Raw genomic sequence first — 19,649 nt, forward strand, 5'->3', positions numbered from 1 at the left:
ACCATAAACAGGTGTAGTGAGTTGCAGGTGAACAGGAGCTCTGAGGGGTGGCTTCTGTCGATTTTGTTAATGTATAATTACCATTTATCAAAATGCATTCTTCATTAGAAGCAGGACATTATCATTAAAGATAATACTAGACCTAGTTTTATAATGTGAGGTAAATGAGCCTTACATTTAGATTGTAATTTTGGAGGCTATTTGGCAATCATCATTTAAAATATGTCAGCAATTAAACAATTAGATGGCATCAGTCCAAACTCATCACACACATTATACCTGAGATCATTTGCCGTTTATGGGAGATGTTTTCCAATGTCAGGCTTGAGCTCAGATCCTGACTCCTCCCTTCGACGTAGAAGTTTCATCAGTTTCCCGTGCTGCATCCACAAACTGTCATAAACCCGTCCCGTCGCGACGAGGGGAAACACGCAAGAGAAAAGTCCTCGACGATGTCATTATTCGAAAGTCGAGGTGTGTTAGCGAGTCTTTGTTGGTGGAGTATCTTGTTCTTGAGTGTCAATGCGAAGACGCGGAAGAAAGACGAGACCCAGTCGATGAACGACATCTACGGAGGGAGATGTGCGTCCAGGTGCCTCAGCTTGCACAGCACGCGCATAGCGACGCTCTCCAAACAATCTCAGGTGGAGGTAAGGCCAAAACAAGCGGGCGAGCATGCTGCTGTCTTCATGGAATAAAGTCCAAGTTGGATCAAAAGCAGGCAAACCGAATTTTTCTACTGCATTCTATAATATTCCATTGACTTTACATGCGTAAATGTTTTAATAAACAAGAATGTGCTTGAAATAGACCACCCCTTTAATGAACGTGTTTTTCTTGTTTTTCTTTTATTTGTTTATTTAGTTGATTATTAACCGATAACTGAAGTTTTGTTTTTGGCCTCATAACTGCTTTAGATTTGGTAAGTTTGCAAGCAAACTAGACACAATATATGGAGACAATTCAGTACCAATGTTCTGACAGGAAACGGACTATACACTGTACTCCTCATTAGAAAGCTCTCTTTAACATGTCCCATTTTTAAATCTGACTCTGCCTTGAGAAGTGGAGCAACCTACTGGCTGATGGAAAGAGATGGAGGCTTGTTATCCTAATTATGACCATACCAAGCCCGTCACTCCCCATCCAGTCCCAAGCCTACCACACTGTGACTGAGCCACCCATGTCACATGATCAAGTTCATGTCCTCCTCCTCCTTGGATAACATACAGTACATGGAGATAACTTAGCCTTAGCAGTGAACATGCCCAGTTACTCACTATTCAGCCTCAGGATTTGGAAGGATGGCCCCGGGAGAATATCCACTAGTATACTCCCACATAGTAGGCCTATATAGTTGCCTGAATGAATTGATCCATAGAGAATATGGAATGGGGAACTAGTGAGATTAGCTATGGTTTATTATCATAGGACTGGAACTGCACTGACATCAGATCATTAGCCACACGGTCAAGCACTCGTGACCTCTCGAAGGGTCAGGATATGACCTTTAACCTGTTTAATCACTACTTCCCCACGGATCATGTAGCAGGGTCAATGTTAGATTGCAAGGGCAGTCCATCTATTCCCTTTGTGATGGAATTCCTGTCATAGATCAAAGATCAAATCTACCCATTGTAGGAGTGGATAGGATACTATGTCATGTCAGCCTATAAAATGGCTAATTCTTATTGCCAGACTTGGGTATAGCTACAGTACGCTTCAGCTATACGTTTTCATCAATTCAACACATTGTAATGGACAGATGAACATGACTAAAATTAAGCATATTGTTTGAAAGGTCTCTGTTGAAAGCAGCCATGGAAATACATATTGGTACAGATTGTTGAATCTATCGTAACTTTCCATATTGAAAAGTCCCTTTCTGAGATTTGATGGAGACTTTTTAACATGACATAATCTACCCCGGACGGTGACTTCAAATCATGTTAATGCCACCATCAATCAGGATTAGTAGTGCACTATATAAGGAATAGGGTGCCATTTGGGATGTAGCCTTTTGTTACATGGTAGTTATGACAGTAGTTAAGACTAACTTTTACAGTACTGACTGTCCTCTACTCTCTCCCTAGTAATTACACTACTGACTGCCCTCTACTCTCTTCTCTCCCTAGTAATTACGCTACTGACTGTCCTCTACTCTCTTCTCTCCCTAGTAATTACGCTACTGACTGCCGTCTACTCTCTTCTCTCCCTAGTAATTACACTACTGACTGCCCTCTACTCTCTTCTCTCCCTAGTAATTACACTACTGACTGCCCTCTACTCTCTTCTCTCCCTAGTAATTACACTACTGACTGCCCTCTACTCTCTTCTCTCCCTAGTAATTACGCTACTGACTGCCCTCTACTCTCTTCTCTCCCTAGTAATTACACTACTGACTGCCCTCTACTCTCTTCTCTCCCTAGTAATTACGCTACTGACTGCCCTCTACTCTCTTCTCTCCCTAGTAATTACGCTACTGACTGCCCTCTACTCTCTTCTCTCCCTAGTAATTACGCTACTGACTGCCCTCTACTCTCTTCTCTCCCTAGTAATTACACTACTGACTGCCCTCTACTCTCTTCTCTCCCTAGTAATTACACTACTGACTGCCCTCTACTCTCTTCTCTCCCTAGTAATTACACTACTGACTGCCCTCTACTGCCCTCTCTTCTCTCCCTAGTAATTACACTACTGACTGCCCTCTACTCTCTTCTCTCCCTAGTAATTACACTACTGACTGCCCTCTACTCTCTTCTCTCCCTAGTAATTACGCTACTGACTGCCCTCTACTCTCTTCTCTCCCTAGTAATTACGCTACTGACTGCCCTCTACTCTCTTCTCTCCCTAGTAATTACACTACTGACTGCCCTCTACTCTCTTCTCTCCCTAGTAATTACACTACTGACTGCCCTCTACTCTCTTCTCTCCCTAGTAATTACACTACTGACTGCCCTCTACTCTCTTCTCTCCCTAGTAATTACACTACTGACTGCCCTCTTCTCTCTTCTCTCCCTAGTAATTACACTACTGACTGCCCTCTACTCTCTTCTCTCCCTAGTAATTACACTACTGACTGCCCTCTACTCTCTTCTCTCCCTAGTAATTACACTACTGACTGCCCTCTACTCTCTTCTCTCCCTAGTAATTACGCTACTGACTGCCCTCTACTCTCTTCTCTCCCTAGTAATTACACTACTGACTGCCCTCTACTCTCTTCTCTCCCTAGTAATTACACTACTGACTGCCCTCTACTCTCTTCTCTCCCTAGTAATTACGCTACTGACTGCCCTCTACTCTCTTCTCTCCCTAGTAATTACGCTACTGACTGCCCTCTACTCTCTTCTCTCCCTAGTAATTACACTACTGACTGCCCTCTACTCTCTTCTCTCCCTAGTAATTACACTACTGACTGCCCTCTACTCTCTTCTCTCCCTAGTAATTACACTACTGACTGCCCTCTACTCTCTTCTCTCCCTAGTAATTACACTACTGACTGCCCTCTTCTCTCTTCTCTCCCTAGTAATTACACTACTGACTGCCCTCTACTCTCCTCTCCCTAGTAATTACACTACTGACTGCCCTCTACTCTCTTCTCTCCCTAGTAATTACACTACTGACTGCCCTCTACTCTCTTCTCTCCCTAGTAATTACGCTACTGACTGCCCTCTACTCTCTTCTCTCCCTAGTAATTACACTACTGACTGCCCTCTACTCTCTTCTCTCCCTAGTAATTACACTACTGACTGCCCTCTACTCTCTTCTCTCCCTAGTAATTACACTACTGACTGCCCTCTACTCTCTTCTCTCCCTAGTAATTACACTACTGACTGCCCTCTACTCTCTTCTCTCCCTAGTAATTACACTACTGACTGCCCTCTACTCTCTTCTCTCCCTAGTAATTACGCTACTGACTGCCCTCTACTCTCTTCTCTCCCTAGTAATTACGCTACTGACTGCCCTCTACTCTCTTCTCTCCCTAGTAATTACGCTACTGACTGCCCTCTACTCTCTTCTCTCCCTAGTAATTACGCTACTGACTGCCCTCTACTCTCTTCTCTCCCTAGTAATTACGCTACTGACTGCCCTCTACTCTCTTCTCTCCCTAGTAATTACACTACTGACTGCCCTCTACTCTCTTCCCTCCCTAGTAATTACACTATTGACTGCCCTCTACTCTCTTCTCTCCCTAGTAATTACACTACTGACTGCCCTCTACTCTCTTCTCTCCCTACAGAACAATGGATCCCTGGGCTGGTGTCAAAATCATAAACAGTGTGCCAAGGTAACGTACAGATGTTTACATCCGCACCTTACCTAACATGACAGAAATCACACAAACTGATCTATTTTCAGAGGAAAAACTCTCAGGGAACGTCAGCAGCTGAACAAATAGCATGTTACATCATTGTCATAGTGGTTCTTACACAGTACTCTATTTACCATGCAATACCATACATCACTGTGTCAGCCAATATACTGCAGCTAGCTATGTACTGTTCATCTGTAGGTCACAGAGCCGACATAATATATGATTGCAGCGTATAGCGACAGGTGCTTTAGATGGATGCTTGGCTGTTAAGCTCTTAGTCTCTCCACTTTGTATTTTCATCAAATACATTTCTGTATATCCCTTTCTGGAAGTCATAATTGTCCTTGGGTACAGAGGTCCACTCATTTTTGGTAATGAGGACAGTAACGTTCTCTAACAGCCCTTCGGTATACTATCCCCACAGTGTACAGAAGTGAAGCTGACATGTAGCTTTTGTGCTTATTCCACAGGCTTCAGTATACTGTAGTATACGAAAATAGAATGGTTGCACAGTTGTCATATCTCATCATGAAAACAGCAGTCAAATACCATTATGAAAAGTATTATCTCATGTTTTTGATTAATTGAATGTTTTTTCTTTTCAATAACACGTTCACACTCGTAGCTATTTATTCTGAAGCCACATTCCTAATTAGTTTTGAAATGTCTTTGTGATTGCTTTGTTTACTACAGTATAACACTCTGGCTAGTTGTGTGTTTGTGTCACCATATGGGAGAAAAGCACAACAACACACGTCTCTCTCTGGGACAGACAGACAGACACACCCCTGGGTTGGCTCGCAGCAGAAACATAGTCAGCCAGCCACTGACCTCTCTTGGTGGGTCCATGAAAACATTTGGCCAACTGCTCAGCAGATTTCTCCAGAACTCCGGAGATAGTTTTCACTCAAACTTTAAACCAGGTCAGTCCCTGTAGCGTGAAAGCATCCTCCACACTATGTCCATGTAATATAGCCTGGAACTGAAACCAATATGCTCTGTTTTTAATGGTGAAACTGAGCATATTAGTTTGGATACCAGGCTACAGATAATAAAATGTCAGTGCTCTCCTTGTTTTCTTGAAGAGTGACAATGCTATTTTATTCACACGAAGAAAGTAATAATGATATTCTATTCTCGTTAAGAAAGAACACAGCCAATTATAATTCTCTTCCTCGTAGAATGTTCAATACACGGCAGCTAATTGCCAAATTAGAGGCCAAATTAGAGGCTCTGAAGTAGAGATGAAGAATCCATTTATTCTCACTAAGGAGATCTTAATGTCTCTGCGGTCTCACTTTAAAAGTAAACTTGCTTTGCTTTCAGTTCCGTTACGTGTCGCCAATGGTTCTGTATATCACTAAAACTCAACATTAGATTTGATAGGCTGCCCAAGGATTCCAGTCTGAAGTTTAAGGTGTTCCTGAAATGTCACTGCCTACTATGTAAGCTGTACTGTAGATCCAGCTCAACCACAACATTGGAAGTCAGACCCTCATGTTTTGCAGTATTTGATTACAGGAGACGATTTGTTTTCGCTGCGTAAGCCATCGGATGTCTGCATTTGGTGATTGCTTGCAGCAGTGTTTACGGCTACACTGACAGTCCACCCACAACGTATCGGAGACCACAACAATGCTGCCATTTTTTTTAAGCCCTCAATGATTACATCCAGTAGAGCTATGATAATGTTTGGTCACAATAGTCCGATCATCCTGTACTTTGCCCATGCACACTCAGCATCACGTTGTCTCCATGGACCTCCCTGGTAACGATGAGTGACTGTTAATCCGCCTGTCACTATCTCTTCGAGGCAGGCAGTCAATTAAGGCTACTATAGACGATTACCATAGCCTGACAAAATAGAGTCCGGTCACATCTTCATTTAAAGGCTTAGCAGGGGATGACAGGATCGCTTCAGTGCCTCATTTAGAAGAACCGTGGACGGTCATAATTGCCATGCCATTACACCGGGCTGCCCGTCAGCCTCTCAGCTCTGCAGATATGAATGCTTAGTTGAAGTCATTATTATTTTTTTATCACCTCACGACAAGCCACGGCTCTTTCAGATTGGCATTTAGGCAGCACTTGGGAGTCATTAGTGTACTAACTAACACTTACTGGTCTAGCAGTTGGGATGATGTGGCCCTAAGGACTAAAAATAAGGCTGAAATGGCACCCTACTCCATATATATAGTGCACTACTTTTGAATGCACACCACATGAATGCATCTTCCACCACAGACATGACCATGTGAAATAATGAGCAGTGTTGGCACTACAGAGAGGTGGCACGGGCTTGTCCTCTTGAGAAAGACTCTGGAACCCCCTCAAAGCCTGTTCAAGTTGTAGAAACACGAAGGGAGCGACAAATGCAAGGTTACTTTCCTCCGGGGAGGGTGTCATCTGGACACTGTATCAAACACTGTTGTGTGCTACAGTACAGCCAGGGCGCCTCCCAAATGGCACCCGTTCCCCTCTTTAGTGTATTTATTTTGACCAGGGCCCATATGGCGCTGGTCAAAAGGAGTGCGCCGTATAGAGAACAGGGTACCATTTGGGAAGCAGGCTCAGTCTCCCCCAACAGAACAGCAGCGTTATGCACGGTCAGCAGAGAAGTCACTGGGGCTATTATTTACCGTCGTTCACAAAGGAAACGGTTCACTCTTGTCCTACTACATCCTGAAATGGCCATGTGCACTCTGCTGGTGCATTTCCTGTTTTCCCTGGTTCCTTTGTTAAACAGAGCAGGTTTTCCTGTGTTCAAAATGGAGAGTAAGCATTATTGACTTTCAAATGTCTTTTTCAAATTTATGCCATCAAGGGGTAACACTCCTTTGTCTTTTGCCATCAGTGGAAGCGAGTCCTTAGGTGTTCTGTAAATTCCTAGACATTCTATCAGAGTCCTAGAACTCTGCTTTATTTGCGGTCTGTCGCTAGTGGAAAGGAATGCCTGGTTTGAGTTTGAAATGGGGCGGAAAACGAAGCGTAGCCGAGAGGCACAATAAGAACGAGGAGACGAGAGAGTCTGAGCGTCAGTTGGGATTAGAGGGTGAACCTCCCGTTGGAGACCAGAGAAGGGAGATAAGAGATGACAGGACAGGGACAGTCATAGTATGAGCAATGTATGAGCATGTGTTACTGAATTGGAAAGGGTACAACGTCAGGCTTTAGCAGTTTCAGGATGTTCCTTCCATGGAAGTAGCAGTGGAGCCTGGGGCTAGCTCGGCAGGGTCTCCGCATTTCCCCCTCCATAAAGTGGGCACCTCAGCTGCATTTAAACGTGTGCCCCCTTCCTTCACATTATTCAGAGTTTCCGACAACTACCAACACTTTCCACCCCTCACACACTTACTCTCACACACACGCTCTCACACACACACACACACACACACACACTTGCTCATGTTTTCACAGCAACTGAAGATAAATGTGTTTCCCACTCTCATTCCGACCAAAACGTTGCCCCAGGACAACTCCGATCTTCACGCCTTGAAAACTTTCAACAACGCATTACATGGCTGAGGTTTTCTCTAGAAGGTTGTAGGAGTGTATTGGACATGCTGTTGTACTTGTATCAAGGCATAAGTAAGTAAAAAATAATAACCATAAGCATACCGAGTTTATAGACTGAACACAAATATAAACGCAAAAGTGTTGGTCCCGTGTTTCATGAGCTGAAATAAAAGATCCCAGAGATTACCAAGACAATCCATCCACCAGACGTGGCATATCAATAAACTGATTAAACAGCATGATAATTACAAAAGTACACCTTGTGCTGGGGACAATAAAAGGCCACTCTAAAATGTGCAGTTTTGTCACACAACACAATGCCACACATGTCTGAAATTGAGGGAGCATGCAATTGGAATGCTGACTGCAGGAATGTCCACCAGCGCTGTTGCCAGAGAACTGAATGTTCATTTCTCTACCATAAGCCGACTCCAACGTCTTTTTAGAGAATTTGGCAGTATGTCCAACCGGCCTCACAACCGCAGACCACTTGTAACCACGCCAGCCCAGAACCTCCACATCCGGCTTCTTCACCTGCGGGATCGTCTGAGACCAGCCCCCCCGGACAGTTGATGAAACTGAGGAGTATTTCTGTCTGTGATAAAGCCCTTTTTGTCGAGGAAAAACTCGTTCTGATTGGCTAGGCCTGGCTCCCAAGTGGGTGGGCCTATGCTCTGCCAGGCCCACACATGGCTGTGCCCCTGCCAAGTCATGTGAAGTCTATAGATTAGATTAGGGCCTAATTAATTTATTTTAAATTGACTGATTCCCTTATATGAACTGTAACTCAGTAAAATCATTGAAATTGTTGCATGTTGCATTTATATTTTGGTTCAGCATAGTTACACCTAGATAAAGAGTGACATCACATATCAAATGGATATTGTTACTGTAATATGGTAACTTTCAAATTACCCCTAGATGCAACATTCCCAACTGCCTTTCCTCCATAGCTACCAGCCACTGTGTTTCATTGCAGCATGAAATTGAAAATATTAATATTCCTATGGGCAGTCTAACCTGGGTTACTCATGCAGGAAGAGTGTCTCTCAGGGGACAAGGACATTAGTACAAATCTACAAGCCGCTACAGGAAGCACATAGTTAACAAACACACTGTGGAAGAGTGGTGTTCTTTTGATTTTCAAACATCCTATTTATTTCTTGCTTATAATGATGTTCCCCAAATTAAATGTAGGTCCAGCAACCGGCGGTCAAGTTCTTTTAGCTGTTCTCTCCTCAAGAGAGGCAGGAACACCGACAAGGCCACAGATGTCAGATACATACAAAGATTCATCCCAATAATCCTCAAACGGCTAAAGTTTGTGGCAACTGTGGTGACACGTTTTTACAGTAATGAGCTGCTTCAGAAATCCCCTGTGGTGGCAGGGATGGTGTAACAAGCCCTTACCTCCATCTCTGTTTCTCTCACCTTCAAAGTGCCTGGAACCCTGCAAGGCCTCCTGGGACCTGAAGAGCCAATGCCGGGAGCTTTGTGAGGTATGATGACCTTTGACAGCCTCCCATTTCGTTAAGTTAGGGGGGAGGAACGCGCTGAGGAGAGGCTTCATGTCGAGAGGCTAAATTAATAGAGTTCAGTTCAGATTCTCCTCCATAGGATTTTTTTCGGCAAATGTAATCAGGCACAGACATCTTTTACCTCCGTGCTTCCTCAATTTCATTACTCAGTCATAAGTAATCAGAAACGGATCTTTTTCCTACAGTTTCTGCACAGTTTTTCCTACAGTTTTTTTGGGCAATGTTATTTTAGTAGTAAAGCATCTGTGCTTTCTAACACTCTTCTCTCTCTCTCAATCCTCCACCCCAGCGCTCATTTCCCAAGAAGCACTGGGAGTGTGTGACGAGTTGTGAGTTCCTGCGCTCGGTGGTGGCAGTGAAGCAGGGTGACTGCCCTGCACCTGAAAAGGCCAGCGGATTCGCGGCGGCGTGCGTGGAGGGATGCGAGGAGGACAGAGAGTGCTCTGCCCAGAAGAAGTGCTGTTCCAACGGCTGTGGGCACACCTGCCAACCTCCCAAGAACCTTTACAAAGGTACAGCAACCTCCAGTACACACAGTAGAAACTACAGTATGTACATTTTTTGTTGGTTGGTTACAACCAATATATTATCTGCAACAAATTTGTGGGCCAATTCAAAGATGAGATTAAAAAAACTTTAAAAAATCAAACTTTTGCTTAGATAATTCACTGATGTCATGTAAGGTTTGAATCTAACTATGTGAAAAATCTGTCGATGTGCCCTTGAGCAAGGCACTTAACCCTAATTGCTCTGGATAAGAACGTCTGCTAAATGACTAAAATTGAATGATCACATGTGACGTTGAAATGACCCACCTCACCCTTCCAGGAGCCCCTCTGAAGCCCAGAAAGGAGCTGAGTTTTAAGGAGCTGAGGTCTGGTCAGATGGAGGTGAGCTGGTCCACCCGATTCAACGTGTCAGCCGAGCCGGTCGTCTACGTGCTCCAGAGGAGGTGGAACTACGGGATCCAACCCAGCGAGGACGCTGCTACACAGTGGGAGGGGGTAGCTCAGGTTAGTCAGCCTTTTTGGGGATGCTTACTTATTGATACTGTATTTAGTTGATTATAAAGGGACAAATTAATGTAATCTACTTAGAATTCAAAGTCTGGTAATGTATTGATTGTGCATGAAGTTAAACAACGCTCTGTCTCTGTTTTACGCTCTCTCTCTCTCTCTCACGCTCTTTTGCTCTCTCTCTCTCTCTAGACCACGGAGGTGAAAGCGCGGCTGGCTGACATCCGGGCAGGCCGGTGGTACCAGTTCAGAGTGGCAGCAGTGAACGTCCACGGGACCAGAGGGTTCACCACTCCCAGTCGCCACATCCACACCAAGAAAGGTCAGGCAGAGTGTGTTTGAGTGTGTGTGTGTCTGCTTGCGTGTGTATGTGAGGCTGGCTTAATCACCCTGGGGTGATATTGCACTGACTGTAATGAAGATGAATACAGACTAATTACATTGGCTTTTGGCCATTTCTGAAGTGCTGTATTGTGCTTTAGCTCCGTAGAGCTGTAATACCTTCCAGTCAATATATGAATATCTTTAATAGACAGTTACTAAAGCTTCATGTATTTGGCATCTATAATGTCATTAACCTTTTTACTGCAGTGGGCTAAATCAGGGTCACACAGATTCTTAGTAGTCTTAAACAAACCTACAAAAGTGTACACCTCACACACATGGTTGTGGGCTCAAAAAAAGAATCAACTGTACCATGTCAGATATGGAGATGAACTGTATTACATTTTGAGTTTGTATCCCAATATTACACCTTAAAAACATTACAGAAGACTGAAATATAACAAAACGCTTTGACATAGAAACACCGGAAACACTACTGATGTCTACTTCAGACCAATGGCACCTGATTGATTAACGATGTCTTCCCCAGACCCCTCCAGACCCCCTGCCCCATCTGAGCTGAGGATGTCCAACATGACCTTTGGCCCCGGCGGCAGGGCGGTGTCGGTCCGGCTGCGCTGGTCCATCCCCTCAGATCTGGATGTCCCTGTACACCACTACAGGGTGTCCTGGAGCTGGGCCGCAGGCAGCACTGGGTCCATAGCACCACCTAAGACCAAGAGGAGGAAGCTGGTCAATGGGGTAAGTCATAGAGTAAGTCCCCTACCCTGACATTTTGAGCCCATGGGGTAGGTCAGTCATGTCAATAGAAATGGAATGACGTGCTCTGAGGTGCTTTGGCGGTCTAGTCATTCTACTTCTAAGGTCATAGCCTCTACACTCCTAGAAAAAAAGGTGCTATCTAGAAACTAAAACCTGGTACCTGGAACCAAAAAGGATTCTCCTATGGGGACAGCCGTAGAAGCCTTTTGGAACCCTTTTTCTACCCTGACATGTAGGCACTCATTAACATGGGACATTCCCTGAGACAATGTACAGTGGAAGCCTGTTCTTTCTTTCCTCAAGCCACAACAAATGTAATGGAAGGATAAACAATGGCAGTGTGTGTGGCTTTGATGCCATAAACTCTCCAATCGGATGGTGCTTAGTGCGTACACACCAAACCAAGCAATTGTATAGTTGTCGCCTCTGGCAAATGAATCGCAAATCGATGCTATTAAATAGCATTAGCTCATGTCTGTTTTAGAAAATGAACATTTCCGACAAGTTATGCTGTGGTTACGGGACCTACATTGTACCTTTGTTGTGTGGATACAGAGGACACAGAACGGTCTTCCTGACCCCATAACCCCTCTGTCCTGTGTGTGTATCCAGGGGCAGAGCTATGTGGAGCTGGAGAGTCTGCGAGCTAACAGGAGTTACAGTGTGGAGCTACAGGCTGTGTCCTATTGGGGACAGACCCCACTGAAAAGTCCCAAATCCAGCCTGCACTTCAACACACGACACGGTATGTCAACAACAGTCAATGCTTATCAGCTCCCAAATTCTGGGAACATTCTCAAAGTTCCCAGGTTTTTACAGAAATCCCAGTTGGAGGGTTTACAGAATTGAGCAACTCCTATTAAATATTTACCCAGTATATGGAGGTTGGAAGCGTGATACAATACATGACCAAAAGTCTACTTGTCGGACATCTTATTCCAAAGTTGCTAGGGCTGTTATGGTGACCGTATTACCGCGACTCCGCTGGTCTCGAGTCATGACGGCAGTCAAATTCCACAAGACCGTTTATCATGGTAATTAGGCTTCTCCAAGCTCTGATGCTGCTGATGGTCATTAATAGCCTACCAAACTTGCTAACTGCCTGGTACTCAGCATCAATGCAATTGAAATCGAAAATCTAAACAAACACTTCATGAGAGCCAATGAGCTCATTTTGCGCAACATTTCAATAGGCCATGCAATTGCGTGAGAAAACAGTGATGGCTTCTACTAAAAAGAGGTGGATCCCATCAGCTTTTTATAGGCTAGGCCTACTATATTTATTTCTCAACTTTCCTAATATATATATATATTATTTAGTATTTGTAAAGATTAAATCAAGAATAGTCTGATGGGTGACAATATTAGCCTATCACTTGTGAATTATACAATGATGCCCAGCACAAGAAACAATGCCTTTTTTTTGCGACTTTTCCTAATCATAGTCGCACACCTCATGTAGCCTAGCCCAGAGGCCAGTTTTGATAAGGTTTGTATCATAACTAAAGTGGGTAAATAACTTCTTAAAATTAAGCACATTAATCTGCTTTACAAGGGGTGTAGAGCCTAACTGGCATACTGTACATAAGCAGCGTGTGACTTTCAAGTTTGGGGAAAGATAATTTTCACCATAAAAAGTCACCTTTATAGTTTAGGCATTACATGCATAATCGTTCATTCATTTAGGGGGCATTACGGCCACACGAAGGGGATGTCGCCAGGAAATTTGAGGCATTTTTAAGAGCTCATCAAATCCTGAATCAGAGACTGTATGTACAGCCTGCGCAAAAAAAAAACTAAGCAGAGCTCAAGCCTTTCACACAACTTTAAAAAAATAATAATCATCATTAGAGTTTCATTATGCAGCCTTAGAATGTATTAAAAATCTAAACTTATAGCCCAACGTCTGTATCATAACTAAAATAACTCTAAATGAAGCATAGGAGGGAGGACCTGTTTCGTTAACCACTCAGCACAGAATAGCCGCATGTGCGCACTCCCCCAAATCGTTTGGAGAAAATATGCTTTCTATTTTATTCAGCTATGTTCAATTGTGTTCTTCATACTGTTAAATAATATAAAATAATGCCACGGAATTCTAAGCAAATCATGTCTGCTAAATGAACTAGTGTACTCTAGCCCACAGCCATATGGCACAGACACATGCACGCACGCGCACTATACATACACATGGATTTAGTACTGTAGATATGTGGTGGTGGTGGAGTAGGGGCCTGGGGGAACACAGTGCGTTGTGAAATCTGTGAATGTATTGTAACGTTTTAAAATTGTATAAACTGCCTACATTTTGCAGGACCCCAGGAAGAGTAGCTGCTGCTTTGGCAGCTATTGGGGATCCATAATAAATACAAATATGGCATAGCCAGATCATGGCCTAACATAAGGACAACTCAGAGTATGCTATTCTGTTCTTCTGAAATAGACTACAGTTTCTTTAGACCCGTATAAAATAAATAATGGCTTTATTGTGATGGTGTAGACTATATTACATGGATTTAGTGGACTTTTTAAAATGTAGATGTTCCAAAGGTCTGAATCAGTGGCTTTTAGGTTGTGTGGAAGCCAGGAGATGCTAAATGTGTTTATGTTAATTAGCGGTCAATTACTGTGAGACCAGCAGTTATTTGCTTGACAATCACCGTCTGACAAAATTTCATGATTGCCACAGTTGAGAAATAAGTATTTGGTCCCCCCTTTGTTGCTATAACAGCCTCCACTCTTCTGGGAAGGCTTTCCACTAGATGTTGGAAAATTGCTGCGGGGACTTGCTTCCATTCAGCCGCAAGCGCATTAGTGAGGTCAGGCACTGATGTTGGGCGATCAGGCCTGGTTCACAGTCGGGGTTCCAATTAATCCCAAAAGTGTTTGATGGAGTTGAGGTCAGGGCTCTGTGCAGGCCAGTCAAGTTCTTCCACACCAATCTTGACAAATCATTTTTTTCCTTTCCCCCCCTTTTTCTCCCCAATTTCGTGGTATCCAGTTGGTAGTCTGTCTTGTCTCATCGCTGCAACTCCCATACAGACTCGGGAGAGGCGAATTTCGAAAGCCATGTGTGAAACACAACCCAACCAAGCCGCACTGTGTCTTGACACAATGCCCACTTAACCCGTAAGCCAGCCACACCAAAGTGTTGGTGGAAACACCGTACACCTTGCGACCGTGTCAGCGTGCACTGCCGGCCAAACCCTTCCCTAACCAGGACAACGCTGGGCCAAATGTGTGCCACCCCATGGGTCTCCCGGTCGCGGCAGCCTGTACTCAAATCCAGAATCTCTAGTGGCACAGCTAGCACTGCAATGTGTGCAGTGCCTTAGACCACTGCGCCACTCGGGGGGCCAACAAACCATTTCTGTATGGACCTCGCTTTGTGCAAGGGGGAATTGTCATGCTGAAACAGGAAAAGGTCTTCCCCAAACTGTTGCCACAAAGTTGGACGCACATAATCGTCTAGAATGTCATTGTATGCTGTAGCGTTAGGATTTCCCTTCACTGGAACTAAGAGGCCTAGCCTGAACCATGAAAAACAGCCACAGACCATTATTCCTTGTCCACCAACCTTACAGTTGGCACTATGCATTGGTCCAGGTAGCATTCTCCCGGCATCCGCCAGACCCAGATTCGTCAGTCGGACTGCCAGATGGTGATTTATCACTCCATAAAACGTATTTCCCCTGCTCCAGAGTCCAATGCTGGTGAGCTTTACACCACTCCAGCTTGTCATTGTGCATGGTGATCTTAGGCTTGTGTGCGGCTGCTCAGCCATGGAAACCCATTTCACGAAGCTCCCGACTAATAGTTATTGTGCCGACGTTGATCATGTCCCTGCTTATAATTATCTGGGTATCTGGATTGACAGAAAAGGCTGATTGAGGATCTTTTTACTGAATAATGTGTTTGTTTCCTGTAATTGTGTTTTGCTTTTTGTGTATTGATGTGAGTATTGATGTGTATATTGGTGTATAGTGTATATTGATGTGTATACGGGGCTGATCTGTGTAAGTAAGGGTAAAAAAGGAAATATATAGTATTTTGGCCATATAGTGTATGTTTGCATCGGATCTAACATTGCTTTGTTCCCATTTTCATTGTTCCACAATCAGGGCAGGAGCAGAGGTCTGGCGCCCGCCCGGTCCCTGAGGGCCTTATCCCTGATGTGTTGGATGTGGGCACCCCTTTCTACCAGGACGGCCAGCTGCAGGTCCGAGTCTACTGGCAGAGGAGCACAGGTATGCAGGGGGAAACCCAGACACAGCTACACACACATGCTTGCATACACACACACACACAAAGGCACGCATGTATGCATGCATGCACGGACGCACACACACACAGTCACACACATCCACACACACACACATTTGATTTGGCCTTCGACAAGAACAGCAGTGTTGCTGAGGAAATAATCCTCTAACCACCACCTCCCTATCGTTATGTAAACAGAGAGATTATCGTAAATGTACAGGCTGCTTGTGGGTAATTAAACACAAAACAAAAGACTGCTTTCTTACAAGCTGATAAGATGCACAGAAGTACATCCGGAATCCTGTTCATGCAGGAACATGAGCAGAGTAAGCTAGCATTGCATGTGCCCTGGCTACCCACGGCACACACACTGGGCTACCCAGAACACACACACTGGGCTACCCAAAGAGACAACTGAGGAACGGCTTCTCTTACATTTTGCGTCAAATAATCTGTTCTGTCTGAACAAGTTGAGCTTTATAGAAGTGAACTATTGATTCTTATTATGAAAGGCCAATGTGTGCTTTGTCACCAATGTTATGCGACAAATCGGCAGTTGGTTGAGGATGAATGATTATTGATTTATTCTACTTTCCATCTCTCTCAGATCCCACTGTAGCTCGGTATTGTGTCCAGTGGGTACCAGAGTACTGTGGACACAACCAGACCAAAGGAGTGGACAAGATCATCACACGGGTAACCAGTTTCATTCAGCCATACAACCAATTTTTATGGTGCATCTTCAATTAAGACAAAGGGTATCTATCTCTATTGGAGTTACAGTGTAGGCTGCTCTCATCATATCTGTGTCCGCTGTCTTTAACCTCTTATAGGAGGGCTTTGCCAGCCTCCCCGGCCTGCTCTTCTCCTGTAAGTACAGAGTGAACCTCCAGCCACTGGGTACTAAGGGACGTGCCCAGGCAGAAACCACCTTCTTCTACACCCCCTCCTGTGCCACCATCAGGGCCAAGAGCCCCAAACACATATCCTGTCCCGGCCAGGAAGGTGAGACCACTGACCACCTAAAGACGACTTTAGTCAATTTGTCATTAACCCTAGTGACCCTTCAATTCACATGTCCATTGGTGTACCTCTCTATGTTTGAGATAAACTACATTGAAGTCGGACTGTGCAGAATCACTGATCTACATATCACCTTGCATCCTAAATAACTAGTCAGTATGTGATCAAGATTTGCAATTCTGCACGTCGCTTTGCTCAAACTGATCCCCTCAAACACTCTGTACGTTTGTCCCATAGGAGCTCCTCTTCCTCCTCCCAAGGTGCTGTCCAAGGCAGAGAACCTGACCGCCTCCTTCATGGCCCACAAGGGTAACGTCACAGCTGTGTTTACATGGGAGGTATCTACGCCACTCCCACCCCAACAGCTCCACGGGTTCCAGGTCACATGGGCAGAAGTGACCTCAGCCAGTCGCCATAACAACCTTCCCAACAGCCTAATCTCACAGTCCCAGATACTACCACCAGTAAGTGAGTCCATCAGTATAAACCCAAATAGTGCTGCCCCACTGGGCACAGACGTAAATTCAGCGTCTTTGCCATGTTGGTTCAACATAATTTCATTGAAATGACGTGGAAACAACGTCGATTCAACCAGTGTCTCCCCAGTGGGGTGCCACCATAACCAGAAACCCATATCAACTCAATGAATTAGCCCACCTTTATGCAACAAATCTGACCATTTGTCTCAGGAAATCAAAATCCCTGCAATAACCAACAAATGTCAAAGTAATCCATCTTCATTTTCACAAATTCCCATGATTTGTTGCGGTTTAAATACGTAGCGTCGCGGCAAAGGGTGGATGTGTAGTAGAGTAAGGTGACCAAAACACCCATTTAGGAAAAAGAACCAGCTCCCCCGTTTCACGGTTAATGAGCCCCTGTATTGCTGTCTTCCCTCTTCTCTCAGGAGCGTAATGTCCTGGTAGTGTCAGGTCTGCAGCTAGCCACCGTCTACAGGTTGGAGATCCAGCTGATTGGAGCTGGAGGAGAGGGTCCTGCCACCACCAAGACGTTTTGCACTCCCACCACCTCACCAGTCCAGCAGCACAGTAAGATCATTGATTGGATTATCTTGCTGTTTTCCAGATGCTAAAAGAGAATTACAATGAGAATACGCACATGCATAACCACTGATAACTGACGTTCTCTTAAATATGGCCAGTTTGATAGGTGTTAGAAAATGTCATGTAAAAAAAAAAAGGAGGAGCATATTACTGGACACTTTAAAAGTCTACCATTAAACTATCATAATTTTGGTAACTTTCAAGGAATGTATGGAATTTTACAAGATGACATCTTTTTGGGTGCCGCCGACTATCACAGGTGTCTGTAATTATCTCTGGCGCTCTGTGTGGCCTCATGTCAAATATATTACAAAAAATCCAACAAGAGGATTTTAAAATAAAAAAATATAAAGACAAAGCTATAAAACATTATTCTAAATATAAACCAACTTAGTAAATGTATGTGTTTAATATGAGGATTTTAGCATGAAATATCCTTTATATTTTTTACACACTTATTTATTTGACGATATCAATATGTTTATGTTGTAAATGTTTGGGGTACAAACTGGTTGTAGTTGTGAAAAAAGACAATAGTTGGAAGAGTTGCTGAGTTAATTGAAAATAATGCCATTGTTGATTTAGATGCTTTTTTTCATTAATGACGCTATTTTCTCTTGAACCATGTGGTCTATCCACTAGAAACTCATGGACAATATGGACACAGATATAATAAATGTATACTTTATATATGAATAAAAATATGTTTTTGTTATTCAAGTATAAATCACCAAAGATGCCATAGATTACCTGTTAACCTATTACCTGTTATTACTGAAGAATCTGGTAACTTTCGTAAATTACCGGTAGCTTTGCAACCCTAACTCTGACCGTATCGTTGACTTGTTTGGCCTATCTCAGGACCTAGACTCAGGAACCATCACCAGCACCAGCCCAACATAGAGAGGCACTGACCAGAGATGACCAGACTGCACAGGACTAACCTCCCAGACTCAGGACACTGGAGAACAGCCACCAACAGAAGAGAGAAGTGTTCTCTTTCAGACACTACTCAGTCATGCCTCTACTGTTGTATGTACACTCTACCAATTACATAAATTGCTAACAAGTAGCCCACCGATAAACAGTTCACCCAACCCTTCAATGAGGGAATGCTTCTGAATTTTGCATGTGGATATGAGTCGTTATACAGTAGATTAAGATTCCTTAGAGACCTTGGCTTTGCATGTGAAATCCTAGTGTTTCTGGCGTTAAATTATTTGTATTACAATCTCCCTGTCTCCGACAAATAGACAATGACTTGTCACTGTTAATTAATACATTTATTAAATATAAAAGCGATGTTTTTTTTAACGTTTTAATAGGGTGAAGATGTCATTTTGTGCCCCAACTCATGTACTGTAAATGGTGTACATACAGTTTGTCTATAATTTATTTATGTCTACAGTGGTTTATTTGTATGTATTACTGTACACAGTTGTCTTTGTGTTACTTTTGACTGTGTATGTTCTTTCCAGTTCACCCTTTTGTAAACTGACATACCCTGTATAGAGATGTATAAGTAAATTCCATGTCAAAAAGTGTTGTCGTCTGTGCATATTTTATACTGTATGGTTCAAAAGTCCATAGTTATAAACCAGAGAAAATGAACGACCATTGTGTTTCTATTGACATGATGGCTTGTTTGGTGTGCAAACAAAAGGTTAGCTAGTGAAACACAGGTCTCCTGGGGACGTGTGGAAACACAAACACACCACCCGGCAACGCAGTCTGTCAGCGTTCTATACCCATGGTGCATGGCGTCACACTTATCCCCATTCAACCCAACCAACTGGGTCTCTGTGTT

General features: G+C 43.7%; 1 protein-coding gene across 1 annotated transcript; it reads left to right on the plus strand.

Annotated features, from left to right (window-relative positions):
• Positions 1-372: 372 nt before the first annotated feature.
• Positions 373-19,383, plus strand: LOC139373232 (anosmin-1-like). Its single transcript, XM_071113509.1, has 14 exons — positions 373-650; positions 4,241-4,288; positions 9,271-9,330; positions 9,659-9,881; positions 10,198-10,382; positions 10,578-10,707; positions 11,260-11,471; positions 12,105-12,237; positions 15,614-15,739; positions 16,363-16,451; positions 16,589-16,760; positions 17,016-17,242; positions 17,686-17,827; positions 18,704-19,383. Exons 1-14 carry the CDS (start codon positions 453-455, stop codon positions 18,754-18,756), a joined length of 1,998 nt encoding a protein of 665 aa, XP_070969610.1. The 5' UTR covers positions 373-452; the 3' UTR covers positions 18,757-19,383.
• Positions 19,384-19,649: the final 266 nt, after the last annotated feature.

The sequence above is a fragment of the Oncorhynchus clarkii genome, chromosome 18, assembly GCF_045791955.1.
Source record: "Oncorhynchus clarkii lewisi isolate Uvic-CL-2024 chromosome 18, UVic_Ocla_1.0, whole genome shotgun sequence".
NCBI lineage: Eukaryota > Metazoa > Chordata > Actinopteri > Salmoniformes > Salmonidae > Oncorhynchus > Oncorhynchus clarkii.